The sequence below is a fragment of the Vulpes vulpes genome, chromosome 6, assembly GCF_048418805.1.
Source record: "Vulpes vulpes isolate BD-2025 chromosome 6, VulVul3, whole genome shotgun sequence".
NCBI lineage: Eukaryota > Metazoa > Chordata > Mammalia > Carnivora > Canidae > Vulpes > Vulpes vulpes.
In genome coordinates this window covers 110,639,754-110,664,372 of record NC_132785.1, presented here as the reverse complement: position 1 = coordinate 110,664,372, position 24,619 = coordinate 110,639,754, and the positions used below count along the sequence as shown (strand labels likewise).

Below are 24,619 nucleotides of genomic sequence, written 5' to 3'. Positions count from 1 at the left end.
AGAAGCAGGTATTTGTAACACATGTAATAAACAAAGGTTTGTATTTGGAATTCTTATAAGTAGTAAAAAGACGATCTGACTTTCAGCTTATGGCTTGGAGATGGCCAAGGCACAACTTTCTTTGGCTGTCCTTAATCAGCTGCCTTCACCATGCTGCTTGAATTTAACCCCAATGAGATCAAAGTCATATACTTGAGGTGCAGCAATGGGGAAGTTGGTGCTACATCTGCCCTGGCTCCCAAGATTGTCGTCCTGCATCTTTCTTCCAGAAAGGTTGATGATACATAGCCAAAGCAAACTGATGATTGGAAAGATCTGAGGATTACAGTGAAAATGGCCATTCATGACAGGCCCAGATTCAGGTGGTACTTTCTGCCTCTGCCCTCATTATCAAAGGCCTCAAGGAACTGCTAAGATACAGAAAGAAGCAGAAAAACATTAAGCACAATGGAAATATCAGTTCTGATGAGCTTGTTGACATTGCTGGACATAGATGGGGCACCATCTGTTGGGGAACCATCTATGACATCATAGATGACATCAATAGTAGTACAGTGGAATACCCAGCTAGCTGAGAACTACAAAGGAAAGTAATAAAGGGTCATATGATTTAAAAAAAAAAAAAAAAAAAAAGGACAAACAGCAAAGTAGGCAAGAGACTTGAATAGGCATTTTATAAAAGAGGGTTTATAAATGGTCAAGAAACAGAAGTCATCAGTGGTACACAAATAAATGAGCATACACCAATCAGAATGGCCCAAATAAAAGCTACAGATGGTTTGTGAACATTTAGTAAGAAGACAAGCATGGCCAGCATGGGCATCCTAAAAACAAATTTGACTACCTAATGATTTTCTTTTTTTTTTTTTTTCCTAATGATTTTCTAATTGAGTCCTGTCTATGCTGTCTCAGGAATCACTATTAGGTCCTCATTGTCTCTCATGTGGACTTTGCCAAGGCCCCTTATCTGGTCTGGTAAGCTCCATCTTACCATCAGCTGCTATAGAATCCTACCCAAAAATACAAATTTGACCATGTCATTTCCTAGCTTAAATTTAAGCTTAATCTTTAAAAAATATTTATTTATTCACGGGAGACACAAAGAGAGAGGCAGAGACATAGGCAGAGGGAGAAGCTCCTGTGAGAAGCCTCATGCAGGTCTTGATCCCAGGACCTCGGGATCATGACTTGAGCCAAAGGCAGACACTCAACCACTGAGCCACCCAGGTGCCCCTAAGCTTAAAATTTGTGATCATCTGTGGGATAAAGGCCCTTTGCAGTCTTCCCTGCTAGACTGAAAGCTTCATGAGGGCCAGAACTGTGTCTGCTTCAGTGCTTCATCTTCAGTACATAGTGTTGGGCCAGGCACTTGTTAGGAGTTCGTTAGGTATTGAGTTAAATTGATGGGACTTGTGTCTTTTGGCTCAGGCTCTGCAAGCATTGAACAGCCATGGTGTTTTATTTGTTCATTTTATTATTAATGTTTATTCTTTTTATTTCTTTGAAGTGCTTCTAAATATTTCTTTTAATTTTTTTGTGTGTACAATACAGTATTGTTAATTATTGGGACAATATTATATGGCAGATCTCTGGAATTTATTCATCCTATATAATTTAGACTTTATACCCATTGATTAGCAACTCCTCATTTCCCTTTCCCCGCAGGCCCTGACAAACATCAATCTACTCTCTGATTTTTATGAGTTTCTTTATTTTAGATACCCTGACAAACATCATTCTACTCTCTGATTTTATGAGTTTCATTATTTTAGATACCTCATATAAGTGGAATTGTGCAATATTTGTCTTTCTGTGACTGGCTTCTTTCACTTAGTGTAATGTTCTCAAGATTTATCCATGTTACCACATGTTGCAGGATTTCCTTCTCTTAAAAATATTATAATATTCCATTGTATGTATTACCAACATTTTCTTTATCCATTCATCTGTCAATGGACAGTTAGGTTGTTATTGCATCTTGGCTATTATGATTAGTGCTGTACTAAAACACTGGAGTGCTATTATCTCTGAGATCTTGATTTAAATTCTTTTTTTAAAAAAGATTTTATTTATTCATGATAGACACAGAAAGGCAGAGACAGAAGCAGAGGAAGAAGCAGGCTCCATGCAGGGAGCCTGATCCTGGACCAGGATCATGCCCTGAGCCAGAGGCAGATGCTTAACTGCTGACCCAGGTGTCCCGATTTAAATTCTTTTGAATGAATATCTAGAAATGGGATTGGTAGATGATATGGTATTTCTATTTTTAATTTTTTGAGGAATCTTTGTACTGTTTTCCATAGTGGCTACACCTTTTTGCATTCTCATGTAAGTGTAAACGTTCCAATTCTACACATCTTTTGCATACTTGTCTGTTGTTTTGACAATGGCCATCCTAGCAATGTGAGGTGATATCTCATTTTTGTGGTTTTGATTTGCATTTCCTGATGATTATTAATGTTGAGCATCTTTTCATATACTTGTTGACCATTTGGATGTCTTCTTCGGAGAAAAATATATTCCAGTCTTAAGTCCATTTTTATTTTATTTTTTAAAGATTTTATTTTTTCATGATTATTTTTTCATATTTTTCATTTTTCATTTATTCATGAGAGACACACGAGAGAGAGAGGCAGAGACACAGGCAGAGGGAGAAGCAGGCCCCACGCAGGGAGCCCAACGCAGGACCCAATCCCAGGTCTCCAGGATCACACCCTGGGCTGAAGGCGGCGCTAAACCACTGAGTCACCTGAGCTGCCCCAAGTCCATTTCTAAATTGGGTTATTGGATTGTTTTGCTGTTGAGTTGTAGGAGGTTTTTTTTTTTTAAGATTTTATTTATTCATGAGAGACAGAGAGAGAGAGAGAGAGAGAGAGAGGCAAAGACATAGGCAGAGGGAGAAGCAGGCTCCCTGTGTGGAGACCGATGCAGGACTCGATCCCAGGATGCTAGGATCACAACCTGAGCTGAAGGCAGATGCTCAATCACTGAGCCACCCAGGTGCCCCTCAAAAAGTTAATTTGAAATAAATAATATAGACATGTAAAGTCCTTCATTAAAGTTAAAAAGTCAATTATTTTCCAAAAGTCTGTTCGTCTGTTTCAAAAATAGAGCATAGTGAGACTGAACTTGGAATAAGTTTATTTTTATATGCCCTGGAGATCATGATTGACTTATTTAGGCTAACAGGGTAAATCTGCAGTTAAAAAAAAATCTAGTGCCGGGGATCCCTGGGTGGCTCAGCGGTTTAGCGCCTGCCTTCAGCCCAGGGTGTGATTGATCCTGGGTTCCCGGGATCCAGTCCCACATCAGGCTCCCTGCATGGAGCCTGCTTCTCCCTCTGCCTGTCTCTCGCTCTCTCTCTCTCTCTGTCTGTCTCTTATAAATAAATTTTTAAAATCTTAAAAAAAAAAATCTAGCGCCCAAACCAAGAAACAGACTCTTAACTATAGAGAGAACAAACAGATGGTTACCAGAGGGGAAGTGGGTGGGGTAGATGGGCTAAATCAGTGATAGGGATTAAGAGGTACACTTGTCGTGATGCCCACTGGGTGATGTATGAAAGTGGTTAATCACTATATTGTACACCTGAAACTAATATAACACTATATGTTAACTAACTGGAATTTCAATAAAAAACTTACGAAAAAAGAATATAAGGTAACAAAAAAATCAAGAAATATTGTGTCCTTATTAAGAGTTTATAGTCTCAGTACTCTGGGTGGATTATAACACATCTGAGAAAGTTGTCCATTTTAGTCCCTTACTTCAGATGGAACAAAGAGGGGCTCCTGGGTGGCTCACTTGGTTGTGTCTGCCTTCAGCTTGGGTCATGATCTGGGGGTCCTGAGATCAAGTCCTGAGTCAGGTTCCTTGCTCTGCGGGGAGTCTGCTTCTCCCTCTCCTCCCCAGCTCATGTTCTCTCTCTGTCGTTATCTCTTTCTCTCTCTCAAATAAATGGATAAAATCTTTAAAAAACAAACCACATGGAACAAAGAGGAACAACCAAAGGAAGCCGGTATGGTCAGAGGTCACCTGAGGGATGATTGAGAGAACTGGAGATGCTTAGCCTGAGGAGGAACTTTCAGGAAATGTAATACCAGGCTGCAAATGTTTGAAAGGCTATTGTGGCAAAGGATCGAAGGATTAGAAGAGCAGAGGTTATTAGGAAGCCAATTTTACTTAGGTCAAAATAGGGAAGAACATTGTATTCTCATCTCTTGGTGAAAAGGGCCTCTTTCTTTCTTTCTTCTTCTTTTTTTTTTTTTAAAGGGCCTCTTTCAGATGCCAGTCTCTAGTAGGAGGTCCCAAGGTTACCCACAACTGCTGTCCGACTTGCCTATAAATTGAAGGTTCCCATGATCTCCTCCTCCTTGGATTTGATGGTCTGCTAAAGTGGCTCAGAGAACTCAAGGAAATACTAACATTTACCAGTTTATGAAAGGATATGAGCAAGGATACAGATGAAAAGTCAGATGAAGAGCTACAGTGGGCAGGGTCTGGGAGGGTCCTGAGCGTAGGAGCTTCTGTCTCATTGAGGTTGGGGTGTGTCACCCTCCCAGTATGTGAATGTGTTAACCAACCTAGAACTCTCCAAACACTGTACTTTGGGAATTTTTATGGAAGTTTATCATATCGGTATGATCAGTTATTAACTTCATTGTAGCTCCTCTCCCCTCTCTGGAGAATGAGGGGTGGGGTTGATAATTCCAAGTGTCTGATCATGCCTTGGCCTTTCTTGTGAGCAACCCCCATCCAGGAGCCCACCCAGAGTCACTTTGGAACAAAAGACACTGCTATCACCAGGGAAGGTCCGGGGTATTTAGGAAGTCTGTGTCAGGAACCAGAGTCAAAGACCAAGTGTTAGAACAAAACATACTCCTACTAGTCTTTTCACTTAGGAAATCATCAGGATTTTCATAATTCTGTGCCAGGAACTGAGGACAGAGACTAATTTTTTCTGTTTTTTCCCAGGAGGAAAATTGGGTGGCATAAGCTCTAAGATCTTTCTACCTAGAAGAGTGTGAGCTGATAAAAAGAAAAATAGATATTTTCACATATAAAAAAAAGTGAGACTAGATTTAAGTTGGATCATATTTGCCTATCGTTTGCACTTTTATGTTGCTACCAAACTCTGACATTTGCAGTATTTGAGGTTTACTTCATTTAAGCTGTATTTTGTAGTGGGAAGTGGACTTTGGGCTTCAGTTTCTTATGGACTTCACTAGAGGAGGTTAAACCAGGGATTATCTAAATACACAGAACCATATGCTTTTCTGAGTGCTCAAAGAAAGGCTAGGTCAATAAACCATAAAACAGTAGCACCTAAGGGTTAGGAGCATGATTGTCTGGGTTTGAATCTTGTCTCTGTGCCTTAGTGTCCTTACCTGCACAATGGCAGTAATACCAGCCATAGGCCTGCTGTGAGCCTGAGGACATGGCTCTCTTTATGCCATGTATACTGTATATACATGTACCTGTATACTCCTTGTAGCTACCTAACAGTTCTCCAGTAAGTCACTGGTGAATGAGCAAGTAAAAGAAATTACAAAGATCCTTTCCCCTGGCTACACTGATGTGAACTTCCTGAATATAGAGGTGGTACTCCATCCTTCGACACTGAATTCTAGTTCATTTCATCCTAAATCTCACTCTTCCCTCTACATTTTGCCAAATTTAACCATATGCTTCCTGAGAAATGTGATTCTTAAATTAGAATGAATTTTGTAGGGACTTGTTTTGGAAAGGAACATATTTTTTCATGAATGGGTTATGATGGTCTGAGTACTTGACTGTGAGGACTTGAATAATTTATGCACTGGGACTCTCAGAAGTGGATGCCCAGAATATTTTTGGAAAGAGACAGTTGGTTGAAACTGCCAATTTTTTTAAAGCTATAAGATAATTATGATTGCGTTCCCTCTCAAATATTGAATTTTTCTTTCCATGATTTTCTAGAGAATGAAGATCTAGAAAACACCAAGGTCACCTCTCTAGTGGCTTCTGCTTCTGATCCAGAACCCCATTCCTCACCTTACAGGTAGGAACAGCAACTGCTTGGCTCCTTGATGTTTATCTTCTGAGATAAGGAAGTGATGAAAGGCATGAACATCTGCTTTAAGAGGGAGGGCAAGTTGGAGTGAAGAGTGTGGATGATTTGGTCATTCATTAGTCAATCCTTGGGTGTGGTTAGGGGCAACGTCAAATCTATTTCAGGTTATGAAATATTCTTTACTCTCAGAGAACAAAACTGTAACAAGTAGTATAGTATCTTCATTTGTCTTCTCCTGGAACCCAGGTTGAAATGTTCATACATTAGACATGGATCCCAGGTTGGACTTGCAAGAGAATGTGTGTTTAGTTTTATTCTTAGTTTCCTGCTCCATCCATTCATCTACCTACTGTCATTGATACCAGAGTGCATATAGCAGACAGGAAAGAGTTGTACTGAGCTCTGGAATAAGTAGAAACATGAAACATTAATGGAATAATTAATGAAAAGCTGTATTTTGGAGATACAGGAGAGCTAATGGATATTATAGTCCAACTGATCTGCTTATGGCATGATACTGTCCACTAGAACCAGTGTTGGCTCCATGCCCCACACAAAATTGATTGCTAGGGGTGGAGAGGAATGTCAAGATATTTAAACAATCTGTTATTTCTTTTTTAAAAAAATTATCTACTTTTTAAGTGAATTCTCTGCCCTATGTGGGCTTGAACTCACAACCCTGAGATTAAGTCTCAAGTTCTACAACTGAGCCAGCCAGGCACCCCCAGATCTGTTATTTCTTAAGTAGAAGTTCTTTCTTCTTACTTTTATATATGAAATAAAACTTTTTTCAAAACCCCAGAATTCAGGTGATGGAAGACCATGATTAATATAATAATAATATAGTTGGTGATACATAACCATACTTTATTGAATTTTTCTCCATAATAATGATAATAGTTACTTTTTACAGAATATTTCTATTTGCTCAATATTGTACTAGGTGTTAAAATATATTATATCATGTCATCCTCATAGCAGCCCTACTGAAACAGGTTTTTTTTTTTTGTTTTTTTTTTTACAATAAGGAATACAAAACAGTGAATTGAAAAATTTCCCAAGTTCATAGAGCTCTAGGTTTTTTCTACTCTAAAGCTTATTCCCATAAGTCGCATTAGAAGGGTTTTGAGTTTTATGCTTAGAGCTACTAGGTTATTTATGTAACAGTCTTTTTAGAAGACAAAGCCTCCCCAAGGCTTTGATGATTTGAGACAATTCCTGTTCTCATCAAATCCCAGGAGGGAAGCTCCTTTCCCTCACCCTTTTTCTGTACATGGTGATTTGAAGGATATTTGGAAGATGGCTTTTGGCACAAAGCTAATTTTTCCTCGTAGGGTAAATAAAGTTTTTGAGCGAAGAATGTACAACATTCTTAGAAAAAAAGGAGATTTAATTTTAAAGCTTTGTTTCTAGTATCTGGTGTGTGAAGAAAGAAATCCAGCCCATATGATGCCTGAAGTGTAGGGTTTATGTTTTGTATATGTTAGAACCGGAAGTGCACTACTCTCTCTCTTTTCCAGTGAGGCTAGCTGGGCTGGCCAGACTCTTCCCTCCCTTGGGATGCCCTCCCTACCACGGGTCAGCATACACTAGAAGGCTTACACTGGGAGTTTTTCCTTTACGTGGTTTATCATTGGTGTTAAGCAATTTGCAACTTATCTTTCCCAAAATACCCTTCATTGATTCTTCAGAGCATAAAGTGTGAATATTAAATTTATGTGGCTATTGCATGTCCTGTTTAGAATTGTTTTTGTGCAAAATAGCCTACAAAAGGCAAAGAAATGACTTCAGATGCCATACACAGTAAGGTCAGGCTAATGGTCAGAATCACTGCTGTATTCTCACATGCCAGTACTCCTTTTTTGCTCTCAAACAAAAATTAACTTATTCATTTATTTATTCAAATATTTTGGGGCTATCTACTATTTATTCATTCAACAAGTATTTGTTAAGAGCCTGCTTGCTACTTACCTGGCAGTGTTCTAGGCAAGGAAGATACCACAGATGAACAAACAATCCAAGTCCCTGGTCTCATGGAGTTTTTATTCTAGGGGGCAGACAGAAAGCAAGTATACATCATATTTCATAGACTCTTAAGTTGCCATCAACTCTAAGATGCACTGTTATTTTATGAACTACCAAAAAAGGAAGAAATGCCCAAGGAAGAGAGTCTAATAAGAGACCCCTTCCCCCTGCCCCATCATGGAGCTAGGACACCAAAAACTTAAACTTTCAGTAAAAAGATAAACAGGAAAAAAAAAATCCCTCCACAAACAGGATCGCAAGGAAACTTGAATGTCTCTACCTTGTTACTGTGTAGGGGGAGAAAACAATAATCTGCTCTGCAAATGTGAACCACAAGTCTGTAGTCACCAGAATGTGGTCTGAATTCACTCTGTTGGTGTGGTCTAAACGAAACACCATACTCTGATAACTGCTGCTCTAAAGAATCCATTTCACAGATTGTGTTGGCCATAGATTTCCAAGAGCCCTGGGGTATGATACTGCCGCCCTGGCACCTAACTCACTTTCTGGTCTCTCTGGAAGCCAGGGGAAAGGAAAGAGCATTATTCCCTTGCTTCTTTGAAAGTAATTATTCAAATACTTATGTTTTAAGTCCTTGGGATAATAGATTAGTGTGCTTAAAAAAGGAAACAAAGCATTGACCTTTTATTACCCAGTGAACTGGGTAATAAAACCCCAGGGCGATTTGGAGGATGGCATGAAGTGGAAACGCCGAGAAGCTGCTCCTGGGATGAGCAGAGAGGGCCTGCCTTGCGAATCTGTGTACACTCCCTTTGTTTTGGTGATTAATTTCTGGCTTAGGTGAGGCCTAAGGGACAGTAAACCTAGATGCCAGAGGAAAGCAGAGGTTGGGAGGTGTCACTTGAAGGTTGTGCTTTATTTCTAAGTTTTTCCAAGACTACTACTGTGCTTTTTAAGAGTCCTTGAATTGACATACTCTCTTCCTCTGAGAGGCCACAGATGGTGTCTCCAGTGAGTGAGGATGCCCCAGAAGATCTGCGGAAAACAGCTGGTGCCTTGGAGGCTCAGGCCTTGGTAGAACAGGAATTGCTGCCTACAGACCAGGCCCCGGCCCTCAACAAGGTAGGGTGGCATTGTCATTGTCTCTTCAGAAGGAGCGGTTTGTGGCACCAGGATTTAGATGCATATAGATGCGTTGGAACTAGAAAGCCTTGGGGCATCTCGGTTTTGATTATTTGAAGAATGGTCATGTGCATCGCCCTCAGGACCCGTCACTGAACTAGCAGCTATTTAAAAAATGAAGTGTTGAAATGAACGCTCACATGTCCTCTGGATGTTTGGAGCCTTGATTCATGGGATTATGTTTTAGCTTCAGTTTCTTTGTTACCACAGGAACTCCTCCATACTTATGATAAAGTTTCTGTAGAAGTGGTAGAGATAGCAGTGGTCTGTCTCCCTGCCATAGAGAAATAGGTTGTTTGTATCATTATTAACACATCTATTATAATATCAAACAGTATTAGTGCCAGTAAAGACAGTGCAAACATTATAATTACATTTGCATCATGCTTTATAGTTTACAAAGCATTTTTATGCATCATACTCCATTTACTTCTGAGAACAAACCTGTGAGACAGGCACCGTTATGTTCCGTTTACAGATGAGGAAATTGAAGCTAAGACCTAGTGACTTTACTAATGCTAGGCTGCTAATATGTTGCAAACTAAATCCTTTGTTTAGCCCTCTGGAAAAGGAAAGACTCACTTAGGCAGGTTAGCCAAAGTCTCATTTACCTCATAAAGCAATGCAAGTAAAGAACTGAAGGACTTATTCTCCAGACAGAGATGTTATGAAGATATAGTCTGGGAGTAATTAAAAGTTTTCTTTCTTGCAAATATAATTCTGGTCTCCTAACTGGACAGCCATCTCAGTAGTGTGCAATCCTGTGTGGGCAGTGGGTATAATGTCTTGTGTTGCCTACCGACTGCTTGGAGAAGGAGCGTGAAATTATGGCATTAAAACAAGAAACAGGAACACTGATCCAAGGAGTCTGATGTGAAACCCATAAGAGGGATGTCCGGGTGGCTCAGCAGTTGAGTGCCTGCCTTGGGCCCAGGACGTGATCCTGGAGTCCCTGGATTGGGTCCCACATTGGGCTCCCTGCTTCTCCCTCTGCCTGTGTGTCTCTGCCCCTCTCTCTCTCTCTCTGTGTGTCTCTCATGAATAGATAAATAAAATATTAAAAAAAAAAAAAAAAAAGAAACCCATAAGAAAGCGTGTGAAGCCTCCTGCCATGGTCTAGTGAGGGCTTCAAGTTTCAAGTGATGTTTGTACTCTTCATGCAGGTTAGATGACTGGCAGCAAATGTACTGTTTAAATACATTTAAATTAAAAAAATACATTTAAATAGGTAAAATTGTGATTATTTATAGAACACTGTTAGTGGATGTGACAACCGGTGGCCCTGGGCCATCCCAGGTGTGCCATGACTGAACCAGAGACAGAATATAAACCAGATTCTCTCTCTGCAGTGCTTTGGTGACCCAGTTGACAGGGATCTGGAGGTAACCCGTGAGTGGGAGTTGCAGAAGGAGGATGTGTGGCAGAGCTGGAGTCGAGCTACACTCCAGAAGGGGGGCTGCAGGGAGGTGCTGTGCAGGCTGGGATCAAGGCAAGGCACAGAAACCCTATTGGTGCAGAAGTTTGTAGCGAGGTTGGAGGATGTTCATGGACAAAGATTTTATAAAGGGTCTGGAGTGGAGAGTTGCAAAAGGGAGGAGGGAACTTAGCACTGCAGGCTTTGAGCTGGGAAGGTGGAGGCAAGAGGGCATGGGTGGGCGGGCAGCACCATGGGGAAGGGGCTGATGGGGATCTGCCCCTCTAGCGAGTGCTGTAATCAGAGTGTTCTTGTACAGATGGCCAAGTACCAAGTTCCACAAAGGTCTGGGGACATCGTTATGATCCAATCTGAACACACAGGAGCTGTAGATATCCTTTCAGCTGATTTGGAATCTGCAGATCTCCTGGGGGATCACAGGAAAGGTGAGAGCTTTGGGGGTAGGAGGGTGATTTCTTTGTTCCCAAGGGGTGCTTAAAGAAAAGGCAGGCAGGGGGCGCCTGGGTGGCTTAGTCCATTTGGAGCCTGCCAAGGGTCCTGGGATCAAGCCTGGCTTTGGGCCTGCTTCTCTGTCTCCCACTGCCCTGCCCCTGCTTGTGCACTCTCTCAAATAAATAAATAAAAATCTTAAAAAAAAAAAAAAAGGGCAGGCTGACTGATGGAAGGAAAGTGAGGAGGTAAAAGTGTGAAAGGCAGTGAAAGAAGCCATGAAGTAGAAAGAAGGTCTTTGACTGTGATACCCACCCTAAGCCAAATGTCAGGTGTCTTTACATTTCCTCTTGGTTTCTCAGTAGTGAGCTGCCTGTCCTTTCAGTGTCCCCCCCTCTGATGGCGCCTCCATGCATCTGGACTTTTGCCAAGATGAAAGAATTTAAAAGCAAGCTGGGCAAAGAGAAAAACAGCCGTCTGGTGGTGAAGCGGGGTGAGGTGGTGACCATCCGGGTACCTACGCATCCAGAGGGGAAGCGTGTTTGCTGGGAGTTTGCCACCGACGACTATGACATTGGCTTTGGAGTTTATTTTGACTGGACCCCTGTAACCAGTACTGACATAACTGTGCAGGTCAGTGATTCCAGTGAGGATGAGGATGAAGACGAGGAAGAGGAGGAAGAGATTGAAGGTAAATTTAATTTTAACATAATTTGGAATTTGCTTTTTCTCAGCCCAATTTTTAGTGACCACTTCCTGTGTTACACCAGTCCTTCTCTCCCTTAGAATGAAAACAAGGAATCCCTTTCAGCATTGTAAGCTAAATTGAGTGAGTGGGTGCAGGCCAAAGTCAGACCCTCAAAGAACATTCTGGTGGGGATGGTACTGGTGCCTTGGTGGAAAGTTTCTTATGCTTTTTAATCAGTATCTAGCTATTTGTCCAACACCTCCTTGGGGACAGGGATGGGTAGGCAGGGAAAGGGATGGGTCAATGCTGCAGTATATAAATTATTTATAAACCTGAGATTATTTTAAATTTCTCTCATAGTTTGGGATATTTACCATTTTTAGTCTGGAACCAAACTGGGTGATTACAGTTTGCTAAGTGTGCTCCCCTTCAGACTGTCACAGTTGGCTGAATACTGTTTACTTCTTTCTTCATGCCCAGAGCAGTATTTTTTAATTAAAAAAAATTTTATTGCATTATAATTGACATATAACATTAGTTTGAAGTGTACAACATAATGATTTAATATTTGTATGTATTGCAAAATATGCCCAGAGCACACCACGTGCCCGGAGTAGTTTTAAAAGTGATTTCTGTGCTCCATTCCAGTTATTTGCAGTGCCTACTCAGAATGACCTCGAGGCTTTTTTTTGTTTTTGTTTTTGTAATATTAAGAGTAAGGTTCTCAGTAGGTCCCAAGCATCTTGATTTTTCTATATGATCTTATAATCAGTCCCTTTCTTCTTCATGGAAGAGCAAGTCTGCAGGGAAATCTTCAGGTATTTAGGCAGGAGGAGAACCTCATGTCTTAATTTGCTATTTTTCAGGAGGCCAAGTAGAATTCTAGGTCACTCTGTACAGTGTGTTTGTATTTCCTGCCTCTCTTAGCTATTTCTTTTCCCCACTGAATGAAAAGATGTCAGAATGTTCCCTTCTAAATACCTTTCTTGGGGCTCCTGGGTGGCTTAGTCAGTTAAGTGTCGGACTCTTGATATTGGCTCCGGTCATGATCTCAGGGTTGTGAGACTGAGCCCCATGTTGGGCTCTGCACTCAGTGGGGTGTAGACATGTCCAGACAGTTCTGAAACAGGTAGGCTCTATAAGGCTAAATCATTGTTTCTCAGTGGAGACATTGTTGGCCTTTGGGGTGGAATGCTTCTTTGCTAAGCGAGTACTATCCTGATGTCAAGTGCTCCTGGACACTTGGGTGCCAAATACCAGTATCACTCACTAGTCACTGTGGTAGTCGTGGTAGTCAGAAGGTCTGCAGACACTTCCAGATCCCTGTAGGAGGACGAGAGCATCCCCCTGGCTAAGAGCCATTACGTCACCTCGTGTATTCTTTGACCGTGAGGTAGGACTTACTCAGTCTCTGAAGTCGCATCCAAACACTGTGCCTTTTGCTCACACAGACCCTGTCCCAGTTGGAGATGTGGAGAGAGGCTCCAGGAGCTCCCTGCGAGGGCGATATGGGGAGGTCATGCCCGTGTACCGGCGAGACAGCCACCGAGACGTGCAGGCTGGCAGCCACGACTACCCAGGAGAGGGTATCTACCTGCTTAAGTTTGACAACTCGTACTCCCTGCTCCGCAACAAGACTCTCTACTTCCACATCTACTACACTAGCTGAAGGCCCACGGAGACAGGAGGCAGGCGGGTGTTTGCCGGCTGGAGCAGGCTGCCAGCTGGTGCCTCTGGCCTTGGAGAGGCAAGAACGAAAAGTTGAGCGTGAGGCTCCTGACCCTCACGTCCTGCCTGGCATGCCTGTGTTGACCCCACATAGCTTTCCCCCTTCTTGGCTTCTGCAGGTGGTGGTGTAGTGCCCCTGTTCTGTGGTCCCTGACTCATGCTCCTCTTGCTTCAGACTCCAGCAAAATGCCTCTATGACGGAGCCCGGCAGGCAAAAGCCTGAAGGGCAGCTGGGTGTTCTCTTGGAAAAGTAGGTTTGTTTTGGTACGAGGTATCATTCCAGTTGCTGCTCTCACCTCTCCCGGAGCCTTTATTGCAGATGTGGTTAGTGGCACCCACTCTTCACTTTTGAAAGTGCTGGAAGAGGAAAAGCACACGGTCCATGAAGGAACCCAGTCTCTTGGATGGAGAAAGCTCTGTCCAGCCTCTCACCACTGCCGTATTCCTGCCTGCCGGTTCTTCATGGTCTGTAGCCGGGAGCCCTCACTGCCTTTGGAGGGGTGTTAGCAGTCCCGATTGTTCGACTTTGCCTCTTGCCCTCCTCTTGCCTCTCCCACATCTATGTCCGTGCTCTTACAGTGAGAACAGCCACATAGTCTGTAGTGGTGATCACATAGTCTAACATCTGGGGGGAGTTGCTGCCTCCATTGCTTCCTGCTTCAAGAGGTCATGTCCTGTGTAGTAGCAAGGGTGATGGGGGTCGGAGGGGAAGGGGTGGGGATTAGGTGGAAAGATCTCAGAATCCACATCTTTGAAAGTCAAGTATTATTGAATTACTTTTTTTTTGTATAACCAGAGAAGGGGTATAATCTGAGAGAGAGCGATAAAAAAAATACAACACTCCAGATTCCCCACTACTCTTTTTTTATCTTTCAGGTAAGAGTGTTATTTAGAAATTTTGCTTCAGTACCCATCGACTTCCAGAGTTTCTGGATTTAAGTTTCTTGCATTGAGGGCTTAAAGCTTTTGGAGTTGGATTTGTTCTTTACCAGGCCAAAGCTTGCATTTCTCTGGCTACCTTTCCCACTGTATTAGCTCTGAGGCCCTGAGTTCCGTAGGGTTGGGTGGGGGTCTGTAATCAGGGGTTGCCAGAGCAGCAGGGCAGGGCCTCAGGCAGAGAAGGGACCACTGTGGTGGTCTGTACCTCCTTGTTTCTTATTTCTTGTGTTGAGTCTGTTACCGCCTTAGAATTTTGAGGAATAATTCAATTTATTTATTACTTTATTTATTTTTGTAGCACATTTCATTTTGCCTTTGAAACAGTTTCCATCTGTTTCTTAGAAGGCTTTTGTCTGCTCTGAGCCATTGAGGCCACCTCTTCTGTGGAGTCAGATGACAATGTTAGGAAAAGTTGGGAAGTGATAACGTTCCCTTCCTGAAGGTCAGTCCTGGGATGTTTTGGGAGGGATTCTGCCCTTCTGAGATGGATGATGCCATCTTACCCTAGCCCTTTCTGAGAGGAGTTCTAGGTTGTGAGGGACCCTGCCCATTCACTCAGGATGGAGTACAGAGGAATAGACTTGCCAGTCAAGGACATCCTGTGCTTCTGGGATTTCAAAGTCCTTTGCCTACTCTACAGAGTCATCTTCATGACATTTCCTTTGGCTCATTCCTTCCTTGTGCAGGTGTCTCATGCCAAGCCTCTCCCCACTATGAGAGCAGGACCTCCAAGACCAGGGCTCCTCATGGTAGTTCTTTAGTAGCATCTGTGTCCTGGAATAAAAGGCCAGGCAGCCTGCACTTTCTGTTTCCCTGAGAGCAAAGCCCCAAGTAAGGATAGGATGTTGTAGACTGAGCAGCATCTTACCTACATGATTTTATATTTCAGTGCATTTTGTAGAGGATTACACTGGTAAGAAATTAGAAATTATTTTAGTGAGTATTTGGGCCGCTCAGAGCAAACTCGCTGCGCATCACATCACCGTCAGATTAGCTGAGTGAGCACTCTTTCGGCACCGAAGTTGAATCACACCTTAGCTAAGTGAGTATAATTCTTATAAAAGAATTTTCTACTGAGCTATTCTCCAGTCAGCTCAAGCCTTGCTTATTTTTCCTGTTTATTATTAACTCCTGGCTTTCTCATAGAAGGGAGCTGTCAGGCCATATGTAGCAAGCTCCCTGGGACAGCACTCTGTTTATCTTTGCCCTGAGACTCTCTGTACTACTTTCTTTGGCATCCTAGTTCTGGTGCATCAGGGAAGCCTGAGGACCCTGTTCCTGTCACCTCTGTGTGCCTCTTATTGTCTGGGCACTTTGGAGTCCTGGACATTGTTACATTTCACCCTGCACTGGCGTTTCTTTGTTCCATTAGCATAAAATGGCTAAAAAGATATTTTCACTATCTAATTCATACCCTATTTTCCTATTAAATTTCTGAAATCATCGAACTTTAGGGACCAAATATTACTCGTGGAAGCACATGTGATCAGTGAGAAATTCATAGCTCAGCAAATCCTCAGAGGTAGTCCTTTCCTAGATCTTTCCCTGAGTTTATAGAACCAAACAATGAAATCAGAGTCCTCTGTCTCACCCTCTTCTCTAGAGCACAAGTAAATACTAACAGAAGAGAGCGCTTTGTAGTGGGAGAAAGATTGAAATTCTCTACACAGAGCAGCTGGCTTCTTCAATTTCTTGTTTGTTTTAGCTTTGCCACTCTGTTGGGGCTTTTAGAAAGAAGATCTATTTAAAGTGTTAATTTTTTCTAACATTTTACCATGAAAAATATTCAAACATAGAACCTAAATGAAGTAGATAGTAAACACCCTTAGGTATACCTACCACATAGATTTTAAAATTATAAACTGCTAATTAAAATAAAGATGATTCTCCCATTCTGTTCCTTTTGGCAAGTCTCCAATTAGAGTATGTTCCCTGCACAGATACCAGCTCTCCTGTGTCAAAGGGCCCCTGGTTTTTTAGCAGATTTATTTCATTCAGCATGAGTTACTTATGAGGTGGTCCTCATACAAAAAAAGTGTTTCTTGATCTCCATCTCTCAAAAACTCTTGTTGTATTTCCCCTTCCCTCAGGCCAGAGCTTCACTTTTTCTTCTGGCTCAGTAGAGGGAGGGGAATGGTGAGGCTGCTTTGGAAGGACTTTAATCCGTGCTTTATGACCTGCTCTCAGGACTCCGAAGTTAAAACCCAGTCCTCAGACAATGGATAGCTTTATAATGGAGGTAGGTAACAACTTGAAATAAGGCCATTGTTCTTTTTTAAAAATAATTCATGCAACTTAAAAAACGTTTTTATTATTTAAGAAAGGAACTCAGACTTTTTAAAAGTACATATTATATTGACCCTTATTATGTGCATATGAAAGAGTTAAATCTGAGAGTTCTCTGTCTTATATTAATCAGTGGGATTAGATAAACTGTGAAACCAGTTGTAGAAAATATCTGAGTGTAGATGATCTTGATGAGCCCTACCCAGTTCTTCTTTGAAAGAATTGGGCAAATCCCAAATCCTAAAGTATCTTTATATTTATCTGTTAAGACCATTTTTCTGCAAAAAGTTGCCTTGTAACCCCAAAGCATGTGATTCTAAGGTATGGAGCTGAGTGACCCTAACATTTACATAAAGGATTACTGTTTATGTGGAGGGTGAGGGAGGGCCGGAGCAAAACAGTTTTGTGCAGCTGGAGGCCTGCCTTTTAAAATTGATAGTAAGGGAAAAAAAAAAACACAATAAAATGAGAGGAAGAGAGATAAGCTGTCAAATGTATCCCAGGTTTTGCTCATATCCTGGTTTTGCTTAGTTCTTTAGTCTGTATTTCATTAGTTGGAATTATTCTTTAAGCCAGAAGCCTTGCTGGTTCTCATTATGCTTATTGGAGAAGCCCCAAGCCCTTTTGCTGTCTCTTCCAACAGATGTGACTTTAGGAATCTGTTTGAGTAGGTCTCCCCTACTAAGTATCATCCCCTGACCTGAGGCTGCATTTCATCTCTGTGTTCTCTGGGGCTTAGAGTCTAGTGCTATTTTGTAAAATGGTGGTAAGACTGGAATGAGGCTGGGAGGGAGTACAGCTGTGTCCCTGCAGCCCCCGTTGGCTTTGACTGTGGCTAAGAAAGAGATGAACTTGCTTGCTTTTGGCCAAAATCACAGAAGGGCCCCAAGCCACAAGCTGTGGCCCTATAGGCTGACCTCCCTGTGAGGTGTAGGACTCCTGGTCTTCTGTAATCTCTGTGGGATGGTCATACACACAGTAGGAAATGGAACAGTTCTCCCTTTTAAGAGCTTCCATTTTGAATTTCTTCTGGGCCTAGAAGGTCCACACCAACCTCTTTAACCAGTCTCTTTCCACCTGGCTAAAAATGTAGAGCTCGTGGAAAGCTGAATTTGCTGGAAAAGGGAAGAGCACCATCCCTATAGAATCTCAGTGGTTGAAAAGAGTTGAAAGTGAATTTCTGTCTGAAGGAAGGTGATTTCATTCCTTTTATTGTGACCGGTAGCATATTAAGGGATTTATGGTCTTTAGAGAGCAAGCCATTATATTCATTGTGTGTTGGATTGAGCCATGATGCTTGATTATTTGGGAAGTAAGTAGGGAATGGGTGTCTAAAGCCAGTCACAAGCTGGGTGCTTTCCAGCAACCCTGTCTGTGGTGAGTATCTTTATGGCCAAAGTCCCAGTCTTCATGCACATGGGATCCTGTCCCTAGGCCCTCACTTCCACGCAACTGAGAGATTAAGAGGGACTAGGCTTCCTCCATTTCTCTTTGATGCCTTGATTATTTACCATATTGTTTAGTACTGGAAGCATGGTATTTAAGGCCTCTGTTTACCCCATTAACCGGAATTAAGTAACAGTGAGTTGAGCAGTCAGCCTTGGTTGAAAGTTGGACTATGGAGGAATTATGATTTACAGTCCCACATTGGGATAACTGGGTGACTTGTGTATGACTATTCAGTCATCAGTTGGAACTCTTGTAAACCTTACCAAGTGAATGAAGAGGCTATGTTAATGAGAAATTGAGGAAGACACAAATTATTTGAGTAATAAATAGAGCAAGCCCTCCATCCATGGGAGCTATATTCTGTCACTGGCTATAAATGAAATTGTGACATGAGTTTGCAGCTCCTCAGTGTTTCTCAGAAGTGGAAGAACCGCCTGGGAGTTGGTTCCTGGTGGCTGCTCTCCTGGAAAAAAGGGGAGATACCCAGGAGAAAACTGCTTTGGCTCAGTGGGTACCTGGTCATGGGCAGTGTCACCCCTTTGCTCTGTCTAATCAATCCATCACTTTGTGAGCACTCCTTTGACATCTATCCAGTTATTTAGATTCTGAGGTTAGAGCAGAATTTGGGACCCAGAGGGTGAGATAAACTTTGCTAAGTATCATGTGGCCAGATTTCAGAAATCACTATTCCCTCTGAAGTGTTGCATGGCTTCTGCCTGAACCACAAAGGCCACACAAAGCCCCTGCCATTTGAATCTCTTGTCATTAAGCTAAGAAAAACCCAGTTGCCCAAAGCCTTGATGGGGTTCATTTACAAATTGTCATTCCCTCAAAAACTAAGTCCAAAAATAAGATGTTGGCTTTGAAAGTATTATAGTGGTCCTGGTCACTAGTTTGAACCCATGATCTGATTACCATGATATGTACTTTGATTTCTTTTAGGCCCCAGGCACGTGGACCAGAGTTAATTTCATGGCTCTTCTTCCCTCTAAGACTTGAGGAAAGGGTGCCCCAGAAATTTAAATATCTGGGCTTGTTGGTTCAATTCCATACTTTTCTGTCCCTTTAAGTACTTATCTAAGGGTAAAATAATATATGTGAAATGACTCCCAAAGGACAAAGGGTCATGAACAACTCTGGAGTTTAGATTTGGAATACTCTAGCATATAGGGTTCCAGAAGAGCCCTAAGCTAACAGCTTTAGGAGTTCTCTTCCTGAACTCACTTCTTCACTCAGGTTTGATATCTCTCTGTCTAAAACGTTCCTCGTTATTGTTGTTGTTGATTTTTAGGTTTAGGCCAAGAATCGTCTGGAAAACACTATCTTAATTCCTTCTCTCATGTCCTGAGTAGTACATTTTACTAAGAAATTCCATATCAAAAACTCTGCTGACATCCATTTCTGAGATTCTTGTCCCATGCGTGAAGTTGTTTTCATTTAATCAAGTTGAATTGTTTCCATTTAGCCATGTTCAAGAGCAAGTAAAGTCTAGAGAAAGCAATCCTGTAACCCAGCACTCTGGCGTACCCATTTGCCTTTACTAACAGGAAGCATTTTGAAATTCTCAGAAGAAAGTTCCTTTGTAATCAGAGTGATGGATTATGAGAAAGCCAGACTTTGGGTAGCGATAGTTGGGGTAGAGGGAGGTACTTGCAGATTTCCTAAACCACTTCATGCCATTTAGCTTGTATTTCTGAAAGGCCTGCTTTGGTGCCATGCATTGAAATCTGTCAGTTAATTGAAAGATGATTATGCTTTCTTGGCAAGTATTTAAGCAATTGGCAACCACCAAGGTGTTCTTCCCTTATTGTTCTCTGTCATGCATTATGCTGATGTTACAGAAAGGGGTCCAGAAGGGAAATAGTGTCACCGTCTTTTCTTTCAAGTACAAAAGTAACCCCACTATTCATTTATTGGAATCGTTTTGTTTTTCGTGTCCCCTGAGAAATGCTGTCAACATTTCCTATGATTTCTAAGAGCTCTGTACCAAATTGTCATTCAGTCGTCCTGTCCCGCTGAGTGGTTTTTCCTTTAAAATCCCTTCTCTTACCACCCTGTGGTACTGAATGTGTTGCTGTGATACACCGATGAGCTATGGTTCTTTAAAAGGCTCAGTTCTTGTGTTTTTATATTATGTAACAGTTTTGTGATGCTTTTGTGCATTCTTTGTCTTCTCTTCCAAGTTTTGAAATCTGTCCTAAATAAATTTTTTCACTATGCACCTGAAATGACGTTTGAATTCTCTTAGTGAACTTGATTTACAGGTTACATTTTTTATTCATTCTGCATTCCTCCTAGAGGAAAGCTATTTGATAAACCTATATTAATTATTCTGTAATATATTGATTATGAAAATTTAAGAAAAATTAACAAGAAAAATGGAGAATGAGATTAATGACATATCTTTCAACTGTGTTTAAATTCATGGCAGAGTATTACAAACTGGGAACTGGATTTGGCCCATGGGCAGAAAAAGAGGGTTTAGAGTGATGATCACTAGATAGAACATTATAGAGTTTAATCAGTATCTGGTTTCCGATGATGTTCATTTCCCAGTGAGCTTCCTATGTTCAAGTGGGAACTGGTATGTTGGACACCAGGGTAATCATGAACACAGTCTAGGTGGTATTAATTCAGTCTACTTTCATTTCAGAAATGACACCCTAAGGTGTCTTAGGCATCTCTTTAGAAGGCTGCCTGTATACATCTCTGGTGTTTCTTACAAAACAAGAAAGACTCCTAATCTGCAGGAAGGGTACCTTTGAAAACTTTAGTGACCTCAGTCGTTCTACGAAGAGCCTGTTAGATCTTTCTCTGCCTTCCTTTGCAATGTAGTTTAGAGGCTGATGTATAAAGGAGAAGATATTGGAAATAACTGTGAATTAAATGAAGTAATCCATCCACCAAACTACAGCATGATCAATAAAAAGACCAGGCAGGGTACATGGAGTTAGGGATCTTTAGTGAGTTATGTTTGGATATGCTGAATGTAGTATGCCAGTGCTAACACATAGCATACTGAAGGTTATTTTATTTATTTTTCAGATTTTATTTTTAAGTACTCTCTATACCCGACATGGGGCTTGAACTCACAGCCCTAAGGTCATGGGTTGCACGCTTCACTGACTATGCCAGCCAGGTGCCCCATATCGAGGGTTATTTTTTAACTTTTAAAGGCACTCCTGTTGGGGCATCTGGGTGGCTCAGTCAGTTAAGCATCCGATCTTGATTTCGGCTAAAGTCATGATCTCGGGGTCGTAAGATAGAGCCCTGTGTTGGGCTCCGTGCTGGGCGTGGAGTCTGCTTGTGATCCCGCCCCTCCCCCTGTTCTCTCTCTCAATCTCTCTAAAATAATAAAAACTTAGAAAGAAAAAACATAAGAGCACTCTTGTCATATCATTGACCCTGACATAGCTCAGGATTATATTTACAGCTTTTGACATTCAGTTTGATATTCTTTAACCTATGAGGTTCTGGCTAAACTCAGCAGCCCTGTTAGTTCACATATTCTCCCAAAGTGGAATGTCACCTGCTAGTGACTTTGGAATGGAGAGCTAAATAAGTTACGTTTAAAAGTTAGGTGGAAGGGGCAGCCCAGGTGGCTCAGCAGTTTAGCGCCTCCTTTAGCCCAGGGTGTGTGATTCTGGCGACCCAGGATCGAGTCCCACGTCGGGCTCCCTGCATGGAGCCTGCTTCTCCCTCTGCCTGTGTCTCTGCCTCTCTCTCTCTGTGTCTCTCATGAATAAATAAATAAATAAATCTTAAAAAAAAAAAAAAAAGTTAGGTGGAGGGCAGCCTGGGTGGCTCAGCGGTTTAGTGCCGCCTTCAGCCCAGGGCATGATCCTGGAGACCCAGGATCGAGTGCCACATCGGGCTCCCTGCAGGGAGCCTGCTTCTCTCTCTGCCTGTATCTCTGCCTCTCTCTCTGTCTCTCATGAATAAATAAATAAGATCTTTAAAAATAAATAAAGTTAGGTGTAGCCGATATGAGTTCTTACAAGTAGGTGCATGCACCGTGTGTTCAGTCAGCTTTACTACTTTCCTTAATGGATGTATAAAATTGCTTTGGGACAAAATCCTACATATTTTGCTTTGTCCTCAAGTATTTCCTGGCAGCTCCTTCTTACTGTTTTCATCCTTCTAAAGTACTTCCCAGGACTTCCTACTTCTATAGCGGTGAAAAACCCTTTCCACTCAATTACCCATCAGGCCACTCCAGCATCTGCACATCTGTCATCCCCTCCAGCCACCCCCACCGTGGCAAGTAGATCAGGCCCCTTGTGGCCTCCGACGTACCAGAGTCAGGGATCTGCCAGTTGTTCTCCACACACCTGACAACTGAGGTGGAAATGAAGGACATGACTCTTACCACCCACTCAGCCTTTGGAGAGTAGCCCCTGCTGGAAAGTATCCCCTGAAAAGGTGATGGTTTTGAGTTGAGAGATATATCTGGCCCCTGAAGACAAGAGCTTATTTGCAGACCTAAGGAAGTCAGAAGAGGTAGCTTTCCAAACCCTTTAGAGAAGCCTCATTATTGCTAAGCTTTCAGAGCCATTTGGTCTGACCTCTAGACACCAGTCTCTGCACGTAGGGAAAAATCTCCTTCAAGATCTTCTAGGGCCCCTCAAAGGGGAGAGACATTCCAGGAGGGGTGGCCAACCATGGCTGTACAGGGAGGACATATTTCCATCTAAGAAGCACTTACGGAGCAAGGCTAGTCACCTTGCACAGCATGGGGTTTAAGAGGGTGGTCAGGAGTGGGGTCCCAGAGTTCTTCAGGGAACTCTGTTCTCATGCAGGGAAGATGGCTTACAAATGCCGCATTGTCTCTGGAAACAAAGAGGGTCCTCCTCTCTCTCATGTATCCAGCCACAGGTCCCCGGAGGAGGGTTCTCAGTGCAGAGGGCTGAGGCCAGCAGTCTTGGGTCTCCACATCCCTCAACAGCAGGTCAGCTAACCATGCTGGTGACCCGGACTCCGAGGGCCCAGGGCTGGAACACAGCAATAGCCTCACTCTGACTCAAAACCCCAAGCCCAGAGACCAGACCACTCTCCTTTCTCATAAGCTGTGGTCCTCCAGCAAGGCCAGAGCCTCTGTGCATCCCAAGCCCCTCTCCGTACACCCCTTCCCCATCCCTGTTTGCCCCTGGGCTGGTGGGTCCCTGGGCCTGCCTTCTCTTAGCCCCTTGTGACTGGGAATGTGGCAGACTTGGCCCCCAGTTCCATCACTTCCTCATGGGCCTGGTCCCCGGAAGCCCGTGGGAGACACCCAGAGTGGTTGCAGGCCCTTGAGCACCCAGGCACTCTCCTCAGGTCTGAGTGAAGAAGGTGGCAAGGGGGTTCCCCAGCCCTGGTCCTGAGACCAGCCCGTGGTGCTACCAGCTGTGTGGACAGCTCCTGAGGTTTAGGTTCTGGCTTTAAAATACAATATCCAGGGCACCTGGGTGGCTCAGTGCTTGGGTGTCTGTCTTCAGCTCAGGTCGAGATCCTGGGGTCCTGGGATTGAGTTGAGCATCAGGTTCCCCACAGGGAGCCTGCTTTTCCTTCTGCCTGTGTTTCTGCCTCTCTCTGTATCTCTCATGAATAAATGAAATCTTAAAAAAAAACACACACACAAAGATCTCCTTTATAAAAATATCATGAGATAAGAAGATGGACCATCATCCTCCTAAAAAGCCAGTGGAGCCGAGAGCCACGAAGGTTTAGTCACTTCCCATTGATGTGGGAATGCTTGCAAGAACCCAGCACATTCCAGGTAAATCACCTCTGTGGATCCCTGAGTGAGTTTCTCTGGCTTAGACACATTTCTGTGTTTGTGGGGAAGGTCAAGTTTGTCTGAGTTTGGGGGTTAGGGGTTCTGGGGAAAGCAAGAAAGAGGGCCTCAGAAATGGAACCCCAAGGATCTCTACTGAGCCCAGAGGAAAACCCACATTTGTTCTCTCTCCTCCCCATCCACCCATGGCTGATTTTCGCTTTACATCTGACACATACCAGGAAAGTCCTGTTGAACAGAGGACTGGAACAATGGGAAATATGAGAAAAATATGTAACATGGGTTTTGTGCCACAGATGAGGGATGGTTTCTATAATGTTGTGACAACAGAGGCTGTAGCGCCTGTGTACCTGACTTAATTTCTTTAAAAGCCATTTAGCTTTTGCCACCAGTTTTAGGCTGGCTGATAGAGCCCCAGGTTTAATAGGTTAATACTCTGTGTTTAGGAGACCTGAGCTGAAACATGGCAACTCTTAGAAGTCATTTTTGGATCAGAGAAGCAGATGGACAACAGACCAGCCACATTGAGCAGCAGAGTTCAAGTGGCCAAGTAAACTTCCCGTAGTAAATGAGGGACAAAAGCTCAGAAGGAGCAAGGGCCAAGTCTGCCACATTCCCAGTCACAAGGCCACACATCCTAGCTCCCAGCCGGGGTAGTCACTGGGGAAGTCT

At 42.7% G+C, this 24,619-nt stretch overlaps 1 protein-coding gene across 2 annotated transcripts in view; it reads left to right on the top strand.

Annotated features, from left to right (window-relative positions):
- The window catches only part of TMED8 (transmembrane p24 trafficking protein family member 8), a 32,067-nt gene extending 11,665 nt beyond the window's left edge, over window positions 1-20,402 (top strand). For both annotated transcript variants that reach the window (XM_025996427.2, XM_072762097.1), the window contains exons 2-6: window positions 5,959-6,040; window positions 9,031-9,160; window positions 10,954-11,080; window positions 11,470-11,775; window positions 13,224-20,402. In XM_025996427.2, coding sequence (XP_025852212.1) covers window positions 9,038-9,160; window positions 10,954-11,080; window positions 11,470-11,775; window positions 13,224-13,441 — 774 coding nt within the window. In that variant the 5' untranslated portion in view covers window positions 5,959-6,040; window positions 9,031-9,037 and the 3' untranslated portion in view covers window positions 13,442-20,402. The remainder of the gene's footprint in view (window positions 1-5,958; window positions 6,041-9,030; window positions 9,161-10,953; window positions 11,081-11,469; window positions 11,776-13,223) is intronic.
- Window positions 20,403-24,619: the final 4,217 nt, after the last annotated feature.